The sequence below is a fragment of the Myotis lucifugus genome, unplaced genomic scaffold (assembly GCF_000147115.1).
Source record: "Myotis lucifugus unplaced genomic scaffold, Myoluc2.0 scaffold_101, whole genome shotgun sequence".
NCBI classification, from domain to species: domain Eukaryota; kingdom Metazoa; phylum Chordata; class Mammalia; order Chiroptera; family Vespertilionidae; genus Myotis; species Myotis lucifugus.
Genome location: NW_005871149.1, coordinates 3,032,770 through 3,056,463, shown reverse-complemented (window position 1 = coordinate 3,056,463; position 23,694 = coordinate 3,032,770). Strand labels below are relative to the sequence as shown.

Genomic DNA, 23,694 nt, shown 5'->3' with positions numbered 1-23,694 from the left:
GTTCCCCAGCTGGTGCAGTATTATCTGAGCACAGCCCCACTTCCCTCCTTTGGACTAGAGTGAAGGTAAACTGAGTTGACTGAAGCTCAAGCTTCCTGCTGAGCCTTGAGGAATAAGATCCTTTGTCTCTGGCCCAAGAGTCTCATGTCTCCTGCCAGCAGCCATGAAACTGTCAGGCTCACTTGTTAGACGGCAAGGGTAGAATCTCAGAGCCTCTGGAGTTCATGACCACAGTCCTATTGCCTTTCAGCAGGACCACTGAGACAGCTGCCACCTCCGATCCTTCCCAAACACCTGTCTAATGCCAAGGTCCCCTTAATGTCCTCTAGAGCAAACCATGGGGGCTTTCGGACCTCATGGACCACTGGTTGGCAACCGCTGCTCTAGAGCAGAAGTAATTCATTCCAGACTCTGCAAACAGCCCTCCAAGGCTCTGGAGCATGGCTCCTGCCTGCCTACCTTCACCCACTCCTGCTCCAGCTCAGGCATTCACCCCCCCCAATACCTCCACTCTCTGGTATCTTTGCTCTTGTCATGCTGTCCCCTCCACAAGGGTCATCCTTCTCCCCTTCCACCCTCTGAGGCCAGGATCCTGCCTCACCTCCTCCATAAGGTCTGCCCAGAGCCCCGACAGAACCTCCCTCTCCCTTCACTGTCCCCCACTTTCCTTATCTTCTAGGGTGTTGGTCCTTCTGTCTCTTACTGCGGCTGTCTGGGCAAACCTCTCCCAGAGGCCCCCTACCACCATTTCTGTTATCTCAACCCCTGCAGCCTCTGCCTAGGTGGGAGCTCAAGAGATGAGTGATGTAGTAGGAGCTGAGCTGCACAGGGAATGATCCTCCTGGGAGATGGGATGGGAGGGCCGTGGGGGCAGAGAAGACATTCCAAGTGAGGAGTAGAGAGGGAGCAAAGGCATGGAGGTGCAAACTGCTAGGGCAGGGAGAAAAACCGCTTTGGGTGGGGCTGAGTTCATGAAGGGGCCAAAGGAGATGGGCCTGAAAAGATGAAGAAAGGAGGCCCAGGACTCAGGAGGGCCTTGGCCATGGGGGTCCCGTTCCGCTCTGAGGGCAGAAGCCCCACTGACTCCTCTCCAGTGAGGGGCCTCAAGAGGCTGCTGCCAGGGCAGCCCCTGTCCCTCCTCCTGCCCACCCCCTCCACCAGAGCCTCGCTCGCGGCCCCAAAGCCTCGCATTGACGCGGGCCCGCGCGTGAGTCAAGCCTGCGTCACGGCACCCCGCCGCCAGGGTGGCCTTTCGCAAAGCGAGGGAACAGCGAGCACGCTGCGCTCCGCCCAGCTCGTTCCGCTCTGCAGAGCCGGCGTGACCAGAGCGCAGGGAGGGCGGCACACAGTCCTGGCTTCCGCAGCCCCACGGGCTCCCTCTGCCGCGGGACCTGAGTCCCCGGGCCGCTCCCCAGAGGACTGAGTGCGCCACGGGCGGGAGCTGGGCCGGGACTGGCGGCGAGGGAAGGAGCGAGAAGCCAGCAGAGTCGGTGGCGCTCGGCTCGGCGTCCCCTCCCAGCCCCGGTGCCCGTTGCCGCCGGACTCGGGCTGCCCGAGGAGGGGGCTGTGCGCCCGCCACCCGTCGGGGACGCAGCTGCTCCGAGGGAGTGCAGGGGCAGAGTCTGCGCGGCGGTCCACAAGGCACAGGTGAGTCGCGGGCCAGAGCCTGGCTTTACAGGGTCAGCCACTGCACCTTCAGCTGTGCCGGCCCGCCCCGGCCAGGAAGGCCTAAGAACCGGAATGCGAGGCGGCGCGGCCCGGGCTCCTCCCCACTCTCCAGCCTCCGTTGCCTGGTGACGGAGCCCGAGAGTCGCGCTCCTCGGACGCATCGGGGGTGTCTAGCGCCGAGCTCAGGGGTTGGACACCTGACGCTGGCTTCCGGGGCTTAGATGGGCCTCAGAACTCCGGAGGTGTTGAGGCGGAGCTGCAAGGCTGGCGCCTGCGAACCCGGGAGGAAGCCACTAGTTCCACCGCCTGGGGCTGCGCTGGCTCAGGGCGCAGGTCCTGCGGGGAGGCTCCTGCGCGGCTGGAGACCCCAGCCCCTGCCGCTCTGCTTCAGGCCCGTGACCTTGACAGTATCATTGGCTGGAGAAGCAGAGCGCTCATGCCCGAGATGAGTGTTTAATTCCCATCCCTAGGGCTGGTCCTCGCTGAGTTCCGAGCTAGCGGGAAGCCCATACTCCCTCGAGGTAAGCGCATCGGAGCGGAATGGCGGAGATGGGGGACGTGCGCGGGGTGGAGGTCTCCAGGGCGCCCCCTCCGGAGAGTGGCCTCCGCCACGTTTATACCTGTGCGTCAGGGGTCAGGGGCTCGGATGCTCGCTGTACTCCAGGGGCGCGCAGTGGAAGGAAGCCTTGTGTTTCCTCTTAAAGCCCAAACAGCCCTGTCAGGCCTCCCAGTTCAGAAATCCCGAGGCCACTCACCTTACAGCACCAAGTCGCTGTCAAGAGGAATTTTTTAAAACCAATTTGATCCTACTCCTCTTTCCTTTGAGAAATGTTTTATCTAGTTCTTTGGATTAGAAATTTCTAACCAGACCTGTCTTTGGAGCAGTTCAGCTGAGAACATGAAGCTGGTGGGGTTGGATTGGAGAGATAGGAAGATTCATTGGAGGGCACTGGCCTTGTTAGCAGGAATTTCCAGAAACTAAGAAGATGCTTAACGACTCCAAAAAAAAAAAAAAATCAAAACTTTCGTTAGATCTGTTAGGCTGGTGTCTGGAGACCAAGGTCAGAGTGTGTGGAGGGTAACCATGGGGGCTTGTCTATCTGATGCTGCGCTTACGTTATCCCAGGGCCTGGTGAGGTGGGCCCGTCACCTGGGCAGGAAGGGCTGGAGGTCACACCTGATTGTCCTTGGCCGTGGCCCAGCCATGGGGACCGTCAGAGCCTCCAGCTCCTCTGCTGGCTTTTTCTCAGATGGAGCAGCTGTGGCTAGGTAGGTGGTGAGTTTCAGCGAATCCCTACAGCTCAGCCTGGAGGTGACTCAGTGTAGGAGGCACATCGTGCCCACTCCCTCTGATTGGAGTGAGTTTGTTTGGCCTGAGTCACAGGCAGCGCGGTGTCAGCTGCTTGTGAGTTGAATGGAGTTTGGTACCGGGACTTGTGAGCGGGAACAGCCACAGCGCCCGCCCGGTGTTGGGGGGCCACCAACCAGAAGTGGGCATGTCCTCAGAGGGAGCTAAGCCGACTCAGGCTGCCTGGCTCCTGGGCCAGGGTTCTGGAGCTCTGACCCCTGGGAAAGGCAAGCAGGGTCAGGTTGGGGTGGGGAGGGGGAGGAGAGCTGCAGGGGAGGCTCTGGGATTGTGGTCAGAAAGGCCCATGCTCTTCCGTGTGCCAGCGCGGGGTGACCTTGGGCAAGTCAGTTTACCTCTGGAGCCTTGGTTTCCTCAGTTGAAAAACAGGGACACCTATGGTGCCTTTGCCACAGGCTTATTTTGAGCCCAGTGTGGACCTAGAGCGGGTGCTCATTAAGTGTGAGTTCCCCGCCTCTTGCTTTATGGGCCTTAACCAGAAGAGGTTCTTTCCCTCCCTGCCCTTGCTCCTTGGGGTGGAGACAAAGGAAAGTGACAGGGTTTCACACGTGAGAGAAGCACCTGCAACTCAGCTGCAAACTGACCTACTTCCGCCCCTCAGTTCTTCCAGGAGACCCTGAATGGGGAAGCCTGAGTGAGCGCAGGGCTGGTGGGGAGCCTCGGCTGGGTCTGCAGGGTGCCCTGGGCTGGCTGAGACTCCAGCACAGACCTTGACTCCTTGAGATTGTCCCTGACTGTGGCCTGGTCCCAAGTTACATGCCTGCTGGGTGGACTGCAGGGGTCCTCGCCCTTGGAGCAGGTCTTGCCACCCTCCTCCACACCTGCCCCCTCTGTAGGGGAGTTGGAAGCTGCAAGACCACGGAGTGTGTTCCCTGCCTTCTCTGAAGGACTCGGGCTCTGGCTCCCTCCTCTGTAATGTGTGTAGAATTGGTGCTGAGCTGAGATGTGTTTGCCTCAAGAGTGGAGGCAATGCTCAGTGGTTGACCATCGACCTATGAACCTGGAGGTCATGGTTTGATTCCCAGTTGGGGCACATGCCCAGGTTGTAGGCTTGATCCCTAGTGAGGGGGCATGCAGGAGGCAGCCAATTGATGATTCTCTCTCATCACTGATGTTTCTATCTCTCTCTCCCTCTCCCTTCCTCTCCGAAATATATATATATATATATATATATATATATATATATATATATGTATATGTATATGTATATGTATATGTATATGTATATGTATATATAAAAGAGTGGAGGCAATAGGGGGATCCCCAGTGCAGCAAAAAGGCCAGCTGGCTCGGGGGACTCTAGCTTGCTCCTGGAAATGTGTGCTTGTGCATGTGTGTGTGGGAGGGCACATGCACCCTGGACATCCATGCCCTTCCCATTGGATATGGCAAATTCCAAGGTACTAGAGACAGAGGTGAGAGGACTCCTGAGAAGCAGGCGCCTTCTCTCTGGGCACCTTCCCTTCCCTCATGCCTGTCGGATTTGCTGCAGGAGGACAATTCATCATTAATCCCTTCAAAGCTGCTAAGATAAGCAGCAGAATATTTAAAGGGAGGATGAATTGGGGCTTTTTTCCCTAGAAGCAGGTCTGACTTATCACCCACTCCCAGGCTGGGCTCAGGAAGTCCTCACAGCCACACATCTGGAGCCTGGATCGCCGGGGTGGGAAATAAACCCTTACTCGGCCCTGCAAAGCCCTCCTACATCAGCCTTCTTCCCTCCCCCCTCACCCCCCGCCCCTGCTGCTACTGTCCCAGGCTCTCAAAGGTCAGAAGCACAGTACCATGGGTAGAGCTGTTAGTACACGCCCCCAACTCAGGTGGGATGGGGATCTGTGGGGAAATGCTACTGTGAGCTTTTAGGAGGGGCGGGTGCAGGCCTGTACTCCAGCAGCTCACCCCGGTCTTGGCACCCAGCGATAATATCCTGATTTTTACGGAGGCTTCCGCGCTGTGCTAAGTGCTTTATTCATACACCATCCTGTCTAATCTTTGCTACCATCCCAGGAGACCGATCTTGCTCTTGGTGGTTGTACAGATGTGGGACTTGAGGCTCAGAGAGGTTAAATAACTTGGTCAAGGTCACCCGAGTCGTGCGTGGCAACCTGAGAAATAGAACTCAGGTCTGTCGGGTTCCAGACTTCCTGCCCTTGACCACGATGTGATATGTCCAATTATTAGTTCTTTATAAATGTTTGCTGACCACCCAGGCATTTATCCAAACGAGATTGTCTGAATGCGTGTCCAGTTCTTTGAGCTCATGCCCTGAGAAAGGGGGCAGTGAGCCTCCGCCAATGGGAAGTTGGTAGAGAATGGACAGACCTAAACTGGCAAGGTTGGGGAATGCGGCACGTGCTTGCACGAGGGTGGGAATCCAGAAGAAGGTCACGTCTGGCCTTCTCTTCTGGACTTCTGGCTCCCTGGCCTCATTCCCTCATAGGTTGTCAGGCCTGGAGCTGGTGCTGGGGCAGTGAGGGGAGAGCGGGCACAGACTGGATCCCTCCATTTGTCCAGGCCGGGGCTGGTGTTGGTGCTGGGGCAGTGAGGGGAGAGCGGGCGCAGACTGGATCCCTCCATTTGTCCAGGCCGGGGCTGGTGCTGGGGCAGTGAGGGGAGAGCGGGCGCAGACTGGATGGTGCCCGGAGGAGGCCTTTTCCATCTGCAGAGTCAGGACCCCGGTGGGAACTGGGTGGGTCAGGTTTCTCTGCTGGAGAGTGTGAGCCAGGGCCTTGCAGAAGCGTCTGGTGAGACCCAGGGCAGCACTGCTAACACTCCAGGGCTGTTCGCAGCAGCTGCCCGCATGGGCTGCTCAGAGGGATGCCGCTGCTCCCTGGTCTTGTCCCCTGGACAGCCCACCCTCCTCACCTCGGGGGCTCTGCCCCTTGTGTCCTTGGCATTCTGGGAAACTTGGCATCTGCTTCCTCCTGCTTCTCCATCTCTTCTCTCTCTGAGAAATCACCCTGAGGCACAGGCCTGCACTATCCTAGCCCGCCTGGCACCCCTAAACCACCCGTGATCTCGGTGGGAAGGTCCTGTAAGTGAGGGTGGATCATTGGAGCGTAGGCATTAATGCTCCCCCCCGCCCAGTGGATACCAAGGGCCTTTCCAGACACCCCTGCTTCATGGGCACCCATTCTGTGCAGATGCCTTTGATAACCACCCCTCCCCACCCAGCATGACTAATTTAAGAAATAAAAACATTGTTCATCTACGGATATATCCAGGTATTCAAAAACATAGCTATTTACTGTGCAGGAAACTCACCTGTGAGAACAGGAGCTCAGGTACAAGGTGACCAGGTGAGTTACTGGACTGCATTATTCTCACGTTCAGAACCAGGTATATCCATTAGAGAACAATTCTGGGTCAGGTGAGTTCTGGGCAGCCTGAGTCCCCACCTTGGGAGGTGGGACTTAAGGCCCTCATGTGGCCTCATGGGGCAAGCGTGGGGCCAGAGGAAGACACGCCCCAGCTCCCAGGCCCGGGGGCATCTCCCCGGCCACACTGGTCCCACCGAGCTGCCACTCTGCCTTCCAGAGCCAGCGGAGGGCTCGTTTAAGAGAAGAAGTTGCCTCTCACTGTGGTCCATCATTTCTAATTGCTGGTTTAATTAGAATTTCTGCTGAGTTCCTTGCACTGCTAATTTGCCACCTATTTCAGTTGCCAATAGAATTCATTGGTCCACACCCCAAATTCCTGCTGGTTGCATCTTGCCTTTAATTATAAGAGGCCTGAGCTCCAGTGGTTTTAAATCCCACTCCAGGTGGGGAGTGCGGTGATAAAGCTACCTTTCAAGAGACGTGGACAGTCACCTGGTGTTGTGTCTTCGTCAGGTGTTTCCAGGTGAGCGTTCAGAGAGGACACAGACCTCCTCCTCCGGTGTGTCTGAGGGACAGAAAGTGGATTCTCTGTGCTGGGCAGCCCCTCACTGACTCCCAGGAGGGCCTGGTGGGCGCTGTCCACGGTCCTGGCACACCGCGGAGCCAGCCTGTCTGCTGGTGATGTGTGGAGTCCTTTAGAATGACTGGAAGAAATCCCCGAAAACTGCTCCCCAAACTACATTATGTCATTGGTTTGGGAAAGGACCTGGCCAGGTATGGAGGTCCTGCCTCAGGGGGAAATGGTGCTAGCTGGACTGTCCCGCTGTTGACTTGCTGAATGAGACTCAGGTGTGTCGCTTTGCAGGGCAGCATGGTACGCTGGGGAACTTCCTAACCAGCGCCACAGATGGGTGGCGTGTGGCCATAATCAGGATGCCTTCATCCTTTGGAGTAGCCTGGAGCAGCCTCGGGCGGAGGGTCCCCTCCATGGACCCCAGTGTGCCACACCCGTTGGCTCTTCTCTGTGGTCAGACATGCAAAAGATCGGAAAGCACTAGTGCATTGGAAAGAGCATGGGCTGCAGACCACGGTTCAAATCCCCATTCTCCCACTTCATGGCTGGGTCCTCTTGGACCTGGTATTTGTCTTGCCTTAGCTTAGGCTTCTCTGTTTGTAAAATGAGGATTACATTGTTCAATACATCTATTGAATGCCAAGTTGTTGAGGGGGGAGGATCCATAACATACGTAAGCATAGTAGGTCTTCAAAGATGCTTGCTCCCTCCACTGTGTCCTGCGACCTGTTCCTGATAGGAGGGCTTTTCTGCCCAGCCCTCTGCAATGCAGCTCTGAAGGCTGGCGAGGAAACAGACAGACGTTTCCGGTTCTCGGGAGAGAGACATCCTGTTGGGACTGTAATTAAGAGTTCCTGGTCCTATTCCTTCAAGTGCTCTTCAGCAGTCTGCTGGGGAGCTCAGGTAATTGGACACCCTTGGCTCCCCCCGCCTCTCTCTCTGAGACAAGAGAAAATAGTGGCTTTAAGAAAATCCAGGTCAGAGGATTTGGGCAGAGGCTGTGGGGACCCATCTGTCACCACCAAGGGCCTCCCGGAAGGAGGGAAGAAGGGAGTGACTCCTGAACTTTTAATTTTCACATCTGACTTTTAAAAATATTTGGCTTTCCAAATCGGGACAGGCTACTTGTGTGGGCCCTGGTGTGCCCCTCCTCACCTAGGAGTCATCTGTTTATCTCTTTCATCTACCACCCTGGCCAGGTCACCATCATCTCTTACCTACCTTCCTTGTTTCTTCACTTGTGCTAGAGTGACCCCCCCCCCCCATTATTTATTTATTTATTTATTTAGTTAGTTAGTTAGTTAATCCTCACCAAGGATATTTTTTCCACTGTAGAGGGATCCCTTTTAAAGCAGGTGGGTCACATTATTCCCCTCCTCAAACTGCCAGCAGCTTCCTGTTGGCCTTGAAAGGAAACCCAAAGTCCTGTCCATGGCCTCCAAGTCCTGCCTTCTCAGGGTTCTAGCTTCGTCCAGTCTCAGCACCTCTACCTTTCCCTTGCTCTGGCTGCTCTAGGCATGAGGTCCTTTCTTCTGGTCCTTGCGCTCATCCAGCGTGCCTGGTCCTGCCTCAGGGCCTTTGCACTTCCTGCTCTAGAAGACACATCCTACAGGGCAGGAACATTGTTTGCTATGTTCCCTGCTCTACTAGGGCCTGGTCCGTAGTTAGTGTTCAGTAAATATTTGTTGAAGGAAGTAAGGGAAGGGAGGGAGGGAGAGAGGGATTTTTAGAATCCCATATTTATTCTCAGCAGAAGCTCTAGTTCACAGAAGTCTCTGGGCTCCAGTTTCCTCCAGCCGGAGAGGGAAGCGGGAGGTCGGTTAGAGCACCAAGCCCCCGTATCCCACCGCCAGCCCTCGCGTCCTCAGGCGCCTGTGTGTTGTTCACGTCAGTTCCAGGTCACTGCGGGGCAGTGGGTGGATGCGCCTCTGTTCCTGGTGGAGCCCATTTCCCTGTGTTCTCACAGGAACCTGGTGCTGGTCTGTGGGTGCCCCTGCGTTATCTCATTTTATCCTCGTGCAACCCTTTGAGGTCGGAGCCTCAACCCCATCATTTCAGATCCAGAAGCTGGAACAAAGAGGGGCTGTGTCCTTTTCCAAAGACTCACAGCTAGTACTGTGAGAGGCCAGACTCAAATCCAGGTTCCCCCAGATCCCAAACCCATGACCTTTCTGTGACGGTGTTGTGGTTCTGGGGTCAGATGGTGGTGGGGACCCAGGGCCTCCACTTTCTGACTGTGTGCCTTATTTTATCAGTTCCAAGATGCATAGTTTCGCACATTGTCACACCTTAGAATCAGGACATGATGTGCAATCAATGACGTCTCAGATCAGCTGTGGGTCAGGAGGTGGTGGTGCCTTAGTTGCGTAAAATCCTTCCATTAGCCTTTCTGGTAAGTTCAAGAAAGTAGCAGCATCAGAGGGCCTTAAGTTCAGTGAACTAGAGGTCATTCATCCCTCTAGACCTGTACTTCTTCATTTGTAAAGTGGTTATCACAGGGGTACCAACCTCACACACTTACTGGCGGGTTAAAGGACGTACAGCTGCTCTCCACAGTGGCTGCTACAGAGTCAGTCCTCAAGAAGTATTGCCTGCGTGTTGCTCTTGTCCTCGTCATTATTGCTACGCCCACTCTACCTGAATTCTAGTGCAAGGGTCAGGCGTCTGTGGGCGGCCACGGAGCTGGTCTTGCTACATCCCTACCGGCACGTATTCCCCCACGTGAAATGGGAAATCTAACCAAAAGCTTTGGTTTGCGCTGGCCCCGCCCACGTTTTCCAGTGCCAGTTCCTGCCCCAACCCCCTCCCGACCATCTGCCCATTTTTTTGCTTCCCTTCCTCCTTGACTAAGAAAACAAAATATTGACTGCAGAGACCGCGCCTGGAGAGCATGCAGGACGGCTGCAGAAGGCTCACTGTGCCCGAGCCAGTGTTAGGAAGGGGCCCAGCGGCCCGCTGGCACGCTCTGTGCCAAGACTGTGCCTGTCCGGTGTTTATTTCCCGGAGGTGAGGATGGGTGCTGTCCACCGGGTGGAGAAAGTGGATGGCTCCTTTATAAGAAGCACAAGTCAATGAGCAATGGCCAGACTTCTTTTCCCTTGCCTTTGAACTTCCTCTTGGGCCATCCGTGGGCATACGATGGTCTTGGGATCAGAATATCGCAGCAGAATGAGGGGGGATTAAAGCTGGAAATTATATCAGACTAGAAAATTTGGGGGGGCTCAAGCATCAGTTCATCTATTCACTCATTCAGTTCATTCATATCATATTTATTAGTATGTGTAATAGTAAGACGCCAGGATTTGGCCTGGTAGAAGCAAGGATGGGGTCAAACCCCGCAAGCTGGTGAAGTGGAGTTAGAGATGATCGCTCTGTCTGGCTTCTCGATCAGCTTTTCATTCTCTCTCCCCTCCTGTCCATGTGGAAACCAGGCCTAGTGGGTAGATGAGCACTGTTCCCTCTTTTCCAGATGAATAAGGAACAGAAAGTTGGTGCCCCAGCCCCGGGGACCCCCACACATGTGCTGCAGGCTGTGCCCCACCAGGGCCCCCCAGCTGGGCGTGCAGACCTCCTGGGAGGCTTAGCCGTCTCCCCAGGCAGATCTATTGGCTCTCCAGGCCTGCCCCTATGTTTCAAAGACGAAGGCAGTGGGTAGGATGTCAACCTAGGAAGCAGGTTGTTCCTGGAGGGTGGGAAGGCGGGGACTCTGGGACATCCATAAGGACCACATTCTGCCCCACATGTGCCAGGCAGGACACTTAGAAAAGGAATCAGCCTTGTAAACAAGCAGCTCTACTAGAAAGGCAGATGGTAAAAGTGTAAAAGAGTGTTGCCAGGAGCCGGCTGCGAAGGGGAAAGAAAGGACATTCATTCTCACTTAGAGAATCACAGACAGTGTCATGGAGGCCAGACAGTGGGCCTTGAGCTAGCTGCACCCTCAGGGACTTCAGTACGGAGGGGCTGGGAGGGGTTCATGCAGAGGGAGAGGTGGCTGGGCGGGGGACGGGAGGTGGAGGGGCCTAGTGGAGGAGCGGTAAATGTCACAGGGAGCCGGAGCCAGGCAGTGTGGGATTTCATGAAGCTGCCTCTGAAGGCCTGGAAGGAAAGCGAGCCGGGAGCCTGCTGGGAGGTCTGGACCAGAGCCTGCAGGGTGGGAAGGAGGACGGATCCGAACACACTGACAGGTGACTTTGGCTGGAGGAAGCGGGATGCGAGGTCCAGAATGGTGCTGGGCTCCCTGCCTGTGTGTCCCGGGTGAGAAACCCAAGGAGGGCGGCCACCCAGCCAAGGCCAGGGCCTGTCAGGAGCAGTTGCCCCAGGTGGTTCCAGTAAAACAAAGATAATTTGGAGGACATTGTATGCCTGTGACAGGAGTCACCTGTTCTGGGCTCAGTGAAAGCCCAGAGGCTCTGAGACAATTAGGAGAGCTGCTGGGGCCAAAACCCGCTGCCACATGGAAACTGGGAAGCCATCAAGTTCTCAGAGAGAGCAGGACTCAACTTGCTTCCTTCCCGAGAGATTCCTCTTGAATGGGACCTTGGCTTTAGGGCCTGGGGACCCGGGGGCTCTCCCTGCTTTGGCTTGGGAAGGTGTAGCACTCTTTCCAGAGCCACAAGACCCAAGGGCAGCAAAGCTAGGCATGTCCCATGGGCTTAGAGAAGCAGGGCATTGTGGGATCTGTAGTCCCCTTGCTGCCTGCTTCCCCCAGGATGGTGGCTTATCCTAAGCTCCCCTAAGGTTCCGACTTGGAAAATAAGTGATTCCCTTGAATTACGTGGTACAACCTTCCCAAGGAAGAGACGCCCCGACCCCAGGAGGCGAGTGCTCAGAGGGCGGCCCTCAGCCTTGCAGCAGGGCCTGTGGGCTGGAGGGACTCCCGCTTGGCCCTGGCCTGGGCTGAGCGGCCATCCTGCACCCCTGAGGTCATTGCTGAGTACTGTTATTGCAAAGTGGTGGAGCCCTCCCCGGGGCAGGAGATATTTTTACCTGTCTGCTTCCTAGTCGGTGTTTTTATCTTTTTAGGAAGATGCACAATTCAGTGGCTCGGGCCTGCCGCTCTCACGTGCTGTTCTGAGCTGCCAGCTGCACGGTTGCTAGGTGACAGACGTGGCCGCGGCTTCCTGGGCCTTGGAGCCCCTCTGCGTTGTGCTTTAAGTCATGGAGCCTTTCCTTTCAGAGAACATCATGGAACCTCATCTCCTGTGCTGCTCGAGAAAGCAACTTTAACGGCTCACCCAGCTACTCTGGGGGCTGATTGCAGTCTGGCTGGGCCGGCTGGACCGGCTGTCAGAGTGTCCCCAGGGCGCCCCACGAAACTCAAGGGAATCATTTATTTTCCAAGTTGGGACCCTAGGGGAGCTGAGTGGAGAAGCCACCATCCTGGGGAAAGCAGACAGCGAGCTCTCAACTGACAGGATGGCATGACACAGGCCCAAGCAGGTGCGGCGGCTAGAGCCTGGGGCTCGCACGCCTCACTCTCACCCACATGCACAGGGGGCGCTCCTGGGATGTATGCAGAGCTGACGGGGCCTCAGAGATCATCCAGACCAACCCATTTCACACACAGGGAGCGCGAGGCCCTGGGAGGTCAGGGCGATGGTGCCATGTGCTCAGTTGGTGGCGAGGTGCCCTGCACCTTGTCGGCCTTCTGATACCTAGATGGTGGCTGTCTCCCCAACCTGCAAATGGAGGACCAGAGAGGAATTCTGGGTCCTTCTCTACTTGGGTGCTTGTCCCAGCCTGTGCTTTGGGCTCATTGGCTGGGTCCACGTTGGATTCCCATGCACTGGTCTGCAAGCTGACCTTCCTTACCATAGGGACCCCAGGAGGGATGGGGGGGGGGATGTTCCAAGTCGCTGCTGGCCCCACCTCCCCTTTAAAAGCACAGAGAGAGCACAGGCATGAGGAGGCCTGGGTGCTGACAGCTGTGCCACCTGGGCAACGTCCTATGTTCCCTCCGTTCTAGGTGCGAGGGATCCAGCAGCGAACAAATAAGCCAAATATTTCTTCTTGTGGAAGTTACCCATTTCTCCTAGAAGGGCCAGGTACTAAAGAAAGAAACAGACATATAAGGGCCAGGGGTGGTCCTTGCTCTAGAGAGAAATAACAAGGGGTGGCTGCGGGGGTGGCAACCTGGAGGGCTGCTATTTTAGGCTCCAGAAAGGCATCCCTGAGGAGGACACATTTGAGCAGAGGCACTCAGAAAATGTATGTCAAGTGAGCAATGGAGCGATGAATGAATAAATGAGTGAATGAATGCAATGGGAGCCCTCAAACCCAGGTCTGTCTGACTTCCAGGCCCCTGATCTTCACGACCACCGCCTTCTTGCTGTGCCCATCCCCGAGGAGTCTGGCCCAGTGGCTTTGGGCTGTTCGCTCGCTCTCTCTGGGCCTCGGTGTCCCCATACATAAAATGAGGATGGTGCTAGGGTCGCTCAAGCTTTCATATTTTAAGTACCAGACTCGGGCATTGTCATCTGAGCACATTCACTGGGCTCGGGAGGTTCAGTCGTGGCTGCAGCCCAGCCCGGAGCCTCAGCTTGCGCCTACACCAGCACTTTGCATCCTGCAGACCTGACGGCATGGGAGGCCCCTGGGCCCCATCCTGCAGTGCAGGGTGCTGGGCACCGCAGGGATGTCTTGAGAAGAGGGGAGAAGCTCAGCTCGCATTGAGCTGTTTCTTGTGGTTTCCCTGATGCTGCTCTGGTATCTCTCTCTGGCTTTACCACAATGTGCGGATTTTGTCCTTGAGCCCTCCTCGTCTAAAATGATGCGCCCTCCCCGCCCCCAGCCCTTTCTCCTGTTGGTGACCAGAGCTGCCACTCACTAGGCTATTTATGGGGAAGCACGCTCTCCAATGGGTCAGCATCAAGATAAATTCTGCAGACTTGCGGAATCCCCCTTGCTTTGCTTCAGTTGTGGCAGGATGTGCAGTAAATCAAACCTAATGCGTTGCAGATCGCCCTGATCAGATCCTGCTGCAGGCGGCCCTGGAGACAGGCTCGGGGCTGAGGCACCCTGCCGACTGCAGCCTCCAGCAGGACCTGGCCCTTCTCTCAGCTCCAGTTTTAATCAAAATTCTCGGTGTCAGCTGTAGGGGAGGTGGGGCAGCTAGACAAGCAGCCATGGCGGGTGCCTCAGGTTCGCTCCATTTAAGTGCCCTGGGGACCGGGACCTGCTGGCAGGGAGCGGGGAGGGCCTCACCTGGAAGCCCAGGTGAGATCGCAGGCCTCCCTGGCACAGTGCCCTTGGGCAGCATTTGCTCGTGTAGCATGGGCAGGACAGCAGCCCAGGGAGGCTGAGGACTGAAGGGTCCGTGGACACGCACTCCCACCTGGGGCATCTCCAGGACGCAGTGGGATATTCGGCTGACCCGCTGCAGAGTCCCAACAGAGAGCCATGTGTATTCTAGGGAATTCTGGGGTCTCCTAGGCCAGCTGGCTCTGTCCCCGTCTCCCCAAAGCCCAAGACCCTGACTATTCCTGGGCTGGCGGTCACTAAAGACTCACTGTCCTCACTGATGTGGTCCAAGGCCTGGCCTGGGCGGGTTGGCTAACCCCGCAGACCAGCGTGGACAGTTGTCCCCATCGGCCAGGCCTCCTAGCCTCATTGGCAGGATTCGGCTGGCCAGGTCCCCTTGAAGTTCAGTCTTTGCCCGAGTCAAAAGCTGTGGGCCAAGGCCAGCAGGGAGGGCAGCTGGGCACGCTTCTGCTGTGCAGTGACCTTGCCCGGCCGCGGAGGTGGCATATCCGAGGGGAACAGACAGGAGCCGGCTTCCGGAGGCAGCTCCTCCCGTCCAGAGCCGGGCAGTTTACATCTCTGGGAAGATGCAGGGCAACTGCAGGCCAGGTGTACATGTGTTTAATTTTACATTCTCTGACCTCCGCTTGATGAGGAAGTGCTTTGAAATATAGCAGAATGCGGGATCCTTCAAAGGATTCACTTCCTTGGTGCTTTATTTTCTTAAGGGGAAGCATGAAAGACAGATGAGGATGGCAGGGGAGCGTGTCGCCTCCCCCGCCCCCTTGTGGAGACATTATCTGCTGTAAAACTGTCGCTGAAGGATGGAGAACCAGCTCTTGGCTGCAGTGGCCCTCAGATAATGTCATTGGTGAGCAATGACCCAGGGTTTGTTGGCACCTCCAGGGCACTGGTGCCAGAATCCTAGCCGAGCCTGGTCAGCGCTCCTGCCTGGGGAACGAAGGAGCAGGGCCTGGTGTCCGGGGGTCCCGTGTGAGAACTCTAATCCTTTCCCCACCAAATATTCATATCCCTTTGAATCCCCTGGAGATCCTATAAAAATACAGAGAAAGATTGAATAGGTGTGGAATGGGCCTGACACTGCATTGCTAACCAGCCCCTGGATGCCGCTGGCCCACGACGTTTTGAATAGAAAGACCCTTCCTAGAGAAGGTAGCCACTGGCTTCCTGGGTCCCAGCAGGGGTTCAGGCTCCACAGAACAGAGAGCGTGGACTTGGCTGAGCCCTGGGAGCAATGGCTGTGGGACCCAGGTGGGCTTGAGCACTTGGATCTGCATGTGGGAAAGGGAGCGGTGGTGCCATGGGCAACCCTTGATTGGGACTTGGTGTCTGGAGTGGCCTCTTTTGCCTGTTAGATTTGCCCTTCTGAGGGTGCTCAGATAAGGCCTGTGGGAAACTGAGTCCCAACGGGGAGGAGGGCCAGCTCAATAGTTCATGCCACGGACCAGCTCCGCGTGTGTGACAAGGAGTTGATTTAGCTGGTCAGGCCAGCTAACCCGCCCCTGCTCCCCTGGCTTCACAGGTCCCGGATGAGAAGGTGCTGACAGCAGTCGAGTCCCACCTTCTCTGTGTGCTGGGGAGCAGGGCCCGTGGCCCCAGTGTCACCGATGCCGAAGAACAGCAAGGTGACCCAGCGTGAGCACAGCAGCGAGCATGTCACGGAGTCGGTGGCCGACCTGCTGGCCCTCGAGGAGCCAGTGGACTACAAGCAGAGCGTCCTGAACGTGGCGGGCGGGCCAGGTGGCAAGCAGGCGGCGGCGGAGGAGGAGCTGGACGCCGAGGACCGGCCGGCCTGGAACAGCAAGCTGCAGTACATCCTGGCCCAGATCGGCTTCTCCGTGGGCCTCGGCAACATCTGGAGGTTCCCCTACCTGTGCCAGAAAAACGGAGGCGGTAAGAAGCAGGCCTGCTGGCCCTGGCGTGCCCTGCGCATGGGCTGGGCTGAGGGGTGAAAAGGACCCCCAGGAACTGCTAAGCACTAAGAGCTATCAAGAACCTGAACAGCCAGGGTTCAAGTCCCTGCCAAGCCAGTCAGCTCTTTGCATGCAACCTCATTTCTTTGTTCCTCATCTGTAAAATGGGAATAATAGTTATTCCTGCTGTACAGGAGAGTTGGGAAAATCAAAAAAGCTTTGCATGTAGAGTGCTTATAACATGGTGTTTTACACATTGTAAAGAGCAGCTTCTGGCCATTATATTACATGCTTACTAGGTGCCTAAGCACTTACTGGATATTAGTCTGAAATAGATGACACTGCTGATATTTGAGCATCTTGGAATAATCAAAGCATCAGTTTCATGTGGTTCAACCATTGAATCCCCTCAACAACCCCATGTTGTTATCATCCTCATTTAAGAGACTGCAAAACTGAAGCACAGAGAGGTTAGGTAACTTGCTCAAGGTCACACAGCTACTGATAAAGTCAGAATTCAAGCCTGGACAGCTTGGCCCCAGGGCCTGCGCACACAATCACCACACCTAGGAGGGAGGGGTCATGCTGCTCGCTGAGTTTGAATCCCCTAGAGCAGCGGTTCTCAGCCTGTGGGTCGCAAACAATGAAAATACATCCTGCATATCAGATATTTACATTATGATTCATAACAGTAGCAAAATTACAGTTATGAAGTAGCAACGAAAATAATTTTATGGTTGGGGGTCACCACAACATGAGGAACTGTATTGAAGGGTCGCGGCATTAGGAAGGTTGAGAACCACTGCCCTAGAGGATCTTACTCTGGTATCAAACCTCTTCTCCCCAGAGTCTGGGTCTCAACACCCCGAGGCAGTCTTTCAAATCCCAGGAATAACCCTGGGGTTGGCCAGAATGAGACTCAAAGCTACACTGAGGCATAGACTGTTAGCGACCCAGGAGACCTCAGAGCCCCTGGGATCCAGTCCCTGCCGCCATCCTCTGCTGAAGTTGCTACCCCCTGAGCAGTGCTTGCTGCTGCTCAGGCTGATGGCCTGAGGCTCTCGCAGGCCTGGAACATCAAAGGAAATCCAGGTGTGTCCCTAAGTGTATTTGCTAAGGTGGAAGAGGGTGTATTTCCAAGTGATTTCAACAAGGGTTAATGTGAAAAAGCACCTCTGATGGCCCGGAAGTGCTGCCCCAGCTCACATCCCCCGAGCACTGTGCTTACTAGTGCGGCCTCTGCTGGTGGGGAGCCCAGCAGGCAAGACAGCGCCTGGGCCTGCTGAAGGGGACGGGGCTGAGTGAAGGGTGCCAGATGGCGGGTGGCCAGTCTGCTGAGGACCCCTCTTTGGGCAGCGTTCCCTAGAGGCTTCCCTGGTTCTTCGGGGAGAGGAGAAAAGCAGCCACAGAAGATGCCAACATACTTCTCTGACACCCCGAAACCCATCTCCCTGCACATCTGGCCACCCAAGGACATGGGGGTGAAATACACAACCAGTTGGCTGTGTCCCTTTGCTGTCCTGCAGGTCATGTCTCTCCTCTCCCATTTCCTGAGCCCAGGATCAAGACAGAATAGGTTATAAGACTGACCCACCTGCCTGTTAGGGCCGTGATGGGGCTGCTGGTCAGTGAGGAGTGGCATCGATGTGTGCAGTGTGAGTTAGTGAGCTGGCTGCTATGTGTGAGGCTCAGTGGGTTGCCTGCCCTGGAAGCTTTTCCCAGTTAGCTGTATGGTCAGTTGGTTTTGTGTGGTGTGTGTGTGTGTGTGTGTGTATGTGTATGTGTATGCATGTGCATATGCTGACATTGCTCGTGTGAACCTGGAGGTTCTGCCCTGGCTCCCTGGATAGCGTCTGACCCTCTGTTGTCCTGATGCCCTTCATTGTGTATGCCTGGTACAGATTAGGTAACAGCTGACTGTTGCCCAGTGCCAGGTCTCGTGCCCAGGAGATGCCCATCCCTCAGGTTTGTTGGCAGATTGAGCACATATTGGGGAGCATGTGGGATGTCATGGGATGGGGGGCAGAGCGGTGAGGCTGGAGGGTCTATTGGAGACTCCCAGCTCACTGGGCTTGGTCTGGGGGTGCTGGGTGACCATCAAGGCACTGGTGACTGGTGCTGGTCTGGCCCCGTTAGACGGACAGGCAGGGCTGTGCCAACAGCATTGCTAACAGGACTAGGTCATTGGCACAGCTCTCGACGGGATCGCTCGTCTGTGTCCAGACAAGATTTTAATTTTCCTGCTAAATGCCCTGTCACTGGAAATGAGATTGTCTGCTGTGAAGCCCAGGACAGAGTTTAATTTATCATCTGGAATCTTCAGCGATTCCATTCTCTCCTAATGATCTTCCCAGCTCCACTGTCCTGAGCTGCTCATTTCTCCCCGCTCCTCCCACTTAGCTATAGACTCACGGCCATGCTGGTCAGACCTGTCTCCCTGCGGAGCCTCTGCTTCCCCAGAGCCGCCCCGTCTGGCCCTGGGCGGGGTCTGTGCCCCGGGGCCACTCCACCTGGGCTGCTGCTCTGTAGGTGGGAGGGTGGTGAGCAGTTGTCCCCAGAGTACATCACTGGGTCAGTGTGTCTGCTGGCGTGTGACTGGATATGTGGATTCTGAGAGGCAGTACAGTGTCTGCCTGCCCGCCTGCCTGCCTGTCTGTCTGTCTTTGGGTCTAGCTTGTAAGCGGGAGGCATTGATGTACCTTGGACCCTCCCTTCGTGTTTCAGGTGAGGGGAATCCCGGGAAGGGGAGGGTTTGGGTGACCGGAGTGGTCAGCCACACTGATGAGCCAGACCATCCCTGGAGGAACACAAGGACCAGGGGTGGTTTGAGATGATCGGAGATGTGGGCCGGACGGTAGGACTGGCTGTCAGCCCTCCTTACCCTGGTGCCAGCCTCAGACACCTTTCCACATCCCCCTCAGGTGCCTACCTGGTGCCCTACCTGGTGCTGCTGATCATCATCGGGATCCCGCTCTTCTTCCTGGAGCTGGCCGTGGGCCAGCGCATCCGCCGGGGCAGCATCGGCGTGTGGCACTACGTGTGTCCCCGCCTGGGCGGCATCGGCTTCTCCAGCTGCATCGTGAGTCGGGGGCTGGCCCCGGGACCTTCCTGGGAGGCAGAGGGGCTGCTCTTGGGTGCAGGGTCTCCAGACAGGAGTCCTGGGCCGGGTCAAGGACAGGGAAGGAGCCCCTCAACGTGGGAATGCTCCCAGCTGGTGTCTCGGGACCATTATCTCCTAGACTGGAAGTTGTTGCCACTGCCTGAAGCGGGGTATAAACTTGGGAATGTTATGAAGGAGGAAAGGCCAGGACATGTCACAGGGGGTGCGGGGACATCTCTGCTGGAGTTCAGGGACATGTAAGCCACCCGGTACTCCGCTCTGCTTACCAGCCCGTAGCTCCCTGCGAGGGAGGCCCTTCCTCTTTCCTTGGGTAAAGAGTATGTTAACTGGGCAAGTGGGTGGCAGGAAAAGGCAGCCCTGGGCACGGGCATCCTTGCCATGTTTCTGTGCTCATGGGCAGAGCTGGAGGAGGGTCAGACAGGAGCGCCCGGAGGGGTGAGGCTTTGGCACAGCGGGAGGCAGGAGACCCCTGGACAGGGAGCTTTGTGAGGCTCTCGGCTCATCCACAGGCCTGCGTAGCGCTCTGGGGAGGACAGTGAGCCTCCCTTAGGGATACAGCCCAGGTGCCCACGCTCACCTGGGACAAAACGGGGATCTGCTTCTGGAAGGGACCGAGGATGCAGAGCCCGGGGGAGGGCCAGTGCAGCTGCCTCTCATGCTGGGCATCGCCCCTGCACAGGTGCACATGGCTGCACACAGCCCACTCTGCTGGGGCTGCCGTGAGTGGGAGGGGGTCCCCTTGGACTGAAAGCACGCAAGTAAAGGAGTGGGTGCCCCTCTGTATCCCCTAACATGTGCTATGGGAGCGTCCACTCCTCCACACCAGGGCTCGGGTGAAATCAGGTGAAGTCGATGAAGCGCGGGGCCCTGGGCTGTCTCACGGGCCAGCAGGGTCAGTGGTGCATAGTCATAGCTGCCCTGGGAGGTGGCCGGGCCTGTTACGGTTCATGCAGCGCAAGAAAGCACTGCTTTCAAAGAAGCGCCCGGGAGCCCCAGTCACTTCTACCAAAGGTAATTCTATCGCTTCCAAGAAATGAGAAGGGACATTCTCCTGGAGATGAGAAGCGAGAACTGACGTCTTTGTAGAGGCGGCTGCAGACCGTCCACGGGAGAGGAGTGTCCCGAGAGAAAGGCGGGCACAGGAAACCAATAAGAAGCATCCAGAAAATCCCAGAAGGCACCCCAGTCTGGGCATAGTGACTATGGAGGCAGAGCTGTGCGGGTCCCACGCCCGGGGCAGCTCTGACACTGCAGCCGAGGCATCGGGAAAGGGTAGGTAGTGCTCTCAGCCTCCTAGAAGAGTGAGAAACTGGAAAGGATTAACATGTTATGCGTTTATTGCTTAAAGGAGAGACTGTAATATGGGAAGCATTCCTCGGTGGATTCTTTGAATACCAGATGAATGGAGGGTTAGGAGGGGCCTTGGCTGCCCCATCTCCTCCCCGCTCCTCCTCCTCGTGGGGTTGGGGGTGGGGGTGGGAAGGGAAGGGTCTTCCTACCGCCCCCATAACCCCTGCCCGTGGGCCCTCGTCCTCAGGTCTGCCTCTTTGTTGGGCTGTATTATAATGTGATTATCGGCTGGAGCATCTTCTACTTCTTCAAGTCCTTCCAGTACCCACTGCCCTGGAGTGAATGTCCTGTCGTCAGGAATGGGACTGCGGCAGGCAAGTACGGGGGCCCCTGAATGTGACCAGCTGGGGACCCCAGCCAGCCCTGTCCCAGGAAGGAGTCAAACGAGCCAAAGAGGCTTAGGCACAGATTTGGGATTGCATTGACTTGCTGTGTTACCTTAAAAAAGACACCTGCCCTCTCTTATCCTCCTTTCCCCTTCCGATGCCCTCTCACCAGCCTGTAGTTCTTTTTTTTAAAATATATTTTATTGATTTTTTACAGAGAGGAAGGGAGAGAGATAGAGAGTTAGAAACATCGATGAGAGAGAAACATCGATCAGCTGCCTCCTGCACATCTCCTACTGGGGATGTGCCCGCAACCCAGGTACATGCCCTTGACTGGAATCGAACCTGGGACCTTTCAGTCCGCAGCCGGTGCTCTATCCACTGAGCCAAACCGGTTCGGCAAGCCTGTAGTTCTTAATGGGATTGAATGAACTAGTGAGTGCAGGTAAAACTCTGCAAATGGGGACTCTTCTTTAGTTGTTATCCACTACCCTGTGCTACTCAAATACCATCCTCTCCTGAAACAGTTTTAATTTGTATGCGCTTTCCATCAAGGCCTGGATGATTTATCCCACCTCACAGATGGGCAAACTGAGGCCCAGAACAACTTTCCTGAGGTCACACCACTGATTTAGCCAAGGGAGGGAATCCAGGTCTTCTGCTCCCAGCTCAGGAGCTTCCTAAGTTCTGCCTTACCCTTCGTGCCCTCCACAGAGGCACTCTGGGGAGGACAGTGAGCCTCCCTTAGGGATACAGCCCAGGTGCCCACGCTCACCTGGGACAAAACGGGGATCTGCTTCTGGAAGGGACCGAGGATGCAGCGGGAATATAGATTAATGAGTCCTAAGGCCTCCCAGGCCCTGTCGAGAGCCCAGGAGTCCTCGGGGTCTTCGATCCTGGCTAACCCAGAACAGGCACAGCCCCTCCCTGTGGCCCCCACTCAGCTGCCCCCTTGCCCGCTGCCTGGGTGGGGGTCCAGGCCCCGCCACTGAGGCTCTGCTGCCGTTGCAGTGGTGGAGGCGGAGTGTGAAAAGAGCTCGGCCACCACCTACTTCTGGTACCGAGAGGCCTTGGACATCTCCAACTCCATCTCGGAGAGTGGGGGCCTCAACTGGAAGATGACCCTGTGCCTCCTCGTGGCCTGGACCATTGTGGGCATGGCCGTCATCAAGGGCATCCAGTCCTCGGGGAAGGTGAGTTGGGAGGGGGCACTCAGACCCCACAGCCTGAGAAAAGGGTGGAGGGCAGGGGGCCAGGAGATCCGGGTCGCCCCACACAGGGTCCTGTCGGTGGGCTTGGCCTCCGGATGGCTCGGGATGAGGTCACAGGCTCCCGAGGAGGCTATGGAGTGTCATTGCTACAGCATCGTTCCTGGTGGACAGATCCTCAGAGGGCTGCACACAGGTCTCTGCAGTGCAGACCAGCAGAGCCCCATACACCTTCTCCCCCAGTTCATTCCCCTCCAAATATGCTCATGCTTTTAGTCACCTGTCACTATTCATGCACTGCCAGGGCTGGAGAGGACGTTAGGGATCCCGCAGCCCAATCCACTCATTTTTCAGGTGAGGAAACTGAGGCTGAGGGAGGAGAAAGTACCTCCCTGAGATCATACAGTCAGTCTGTCCGTCCTGGAGCTGGAATTAGAGCCCTGGCTGGCTGGCTGGGCCTCAGGTTCTTTACCAGACTTGATGAGCAAGGACGCCAAGCCTTTGGAACAGTAGCGTGGTCTCAGCCACCTCCTCTTCCCTCTCTAGAGTTTAAAATTGTAGCCGACACTTTGTGGTACTTAGTGTATGAATGCCTGTGATCCACAGCCACCTTATGGGTTAGGAGTTACTGTACCCATTTTATAGATGAGGCGATGGAGGCACGCTGAGGCTAAGTACATCGCCCAAGGTCACGTGCCTCCTAAGTGACCGAAGGAAGCTCCCCTGGGAACCACGGCTTGTACCCAGGTCTAGCTGCGGACACGCACACTCCTGACGGCCACACCGCCTGCCCGGCGGTCCTCCTGATCTGTTTCAGTGCAGCGAACATGGCGTGAGCATCTTCTTCGCGTGAGGCTCTGTGCCAGGCACATGGGGATGTGGAAACGCGCAAGAAACACACATGCTAGAAAATAGGACATGATTTATAATCACAAGAGGCAGGACCTTCTTCTGATGTTTTTGCTTGGGAGCCGTGACTATAACCTCCTGGAGGCCTTCTGTCAAAGGCCTCTAAGGACAGGGGAGACCCTCAGGGGGTCCGCTGGAGCCAGGGACAGAAACGCAGGCTCCAGACATGAAAAAACTGAGGAAGGGAGAGCAAAGGGTTCCTCGCCCCCTGCGCCCTGCGGAGGGGTTGCGGGGCTGCAGGCCCAGCAATGCTGACTCCAGCTTTTCTGGGCTCCTTGTTTCTTGCCTTGGCTCCAGGCCACACAAGCGGTGGGGTTGGACCCGTGGCAAGGGTCCCGGGCTCTGCTTTCAGCAGCTATCAACGGGGCTCATGTGCCCAAGCTGTAAAAGGGAAGGGAGGTACCAGCTGCAGGAGGGCCATGTCCCACGGAGGGTCCCTTTTGTTCTTTGGAGGTGAAGAAATTTTGCTTATGTCATTACTAACGTTGTTGCCGGACTGTTTCTGGTCCGGGTGCGAGTTGTGTGAGCGATTGCGGTCGGAACCCAGCACAAGAAGACGGTTCAAGGTTTATATTGGGTAATAGCGCCTACAGGTGCGTGAGACATGGTCGAGCCAACCATCATGGCGCAACGCGCCTGCACTCCCAAGCCCCCACAGGGATGAAAAGCGGGGCAGATA

At 56.3% G+C, this 23,694-nt stretch overlaps 1 protein-coding gene across 1 annotated transcript in view; it reads left to right on the top strand.

Moving 5' to 3' along the window:
* Positions 1-1,522: 1,522 nt before the first annotated feature.
* The window catches only part of SLC6A17 (solute carrier family 6 member 17), a 36,580-nt gene continuing 14,408 nt past the window's right edge, over positions 1,523-23,694 (top strand). The window contains 7 exon segments of the mRNA XM_014459020.2: positions 1,523-1,647; positions 15,711-16,081; positions 19,023-19,180; positions 20,760-20,886; positions 21,910-22,091; positions 22,504-22,511; positions 23,277-23,292. Coding sequence (XP_014314506.1) covers positions 15,796-16,081; positions 19,023-19,180; positions 20,760-20,886; positions 21,910-22,091; positions 22,504-22,511; positions 23,277-23,292 — 777 coding nt within the window. The 5' untranslated portion in view covers positions 1,523-1,647; positions 15,711-15,795.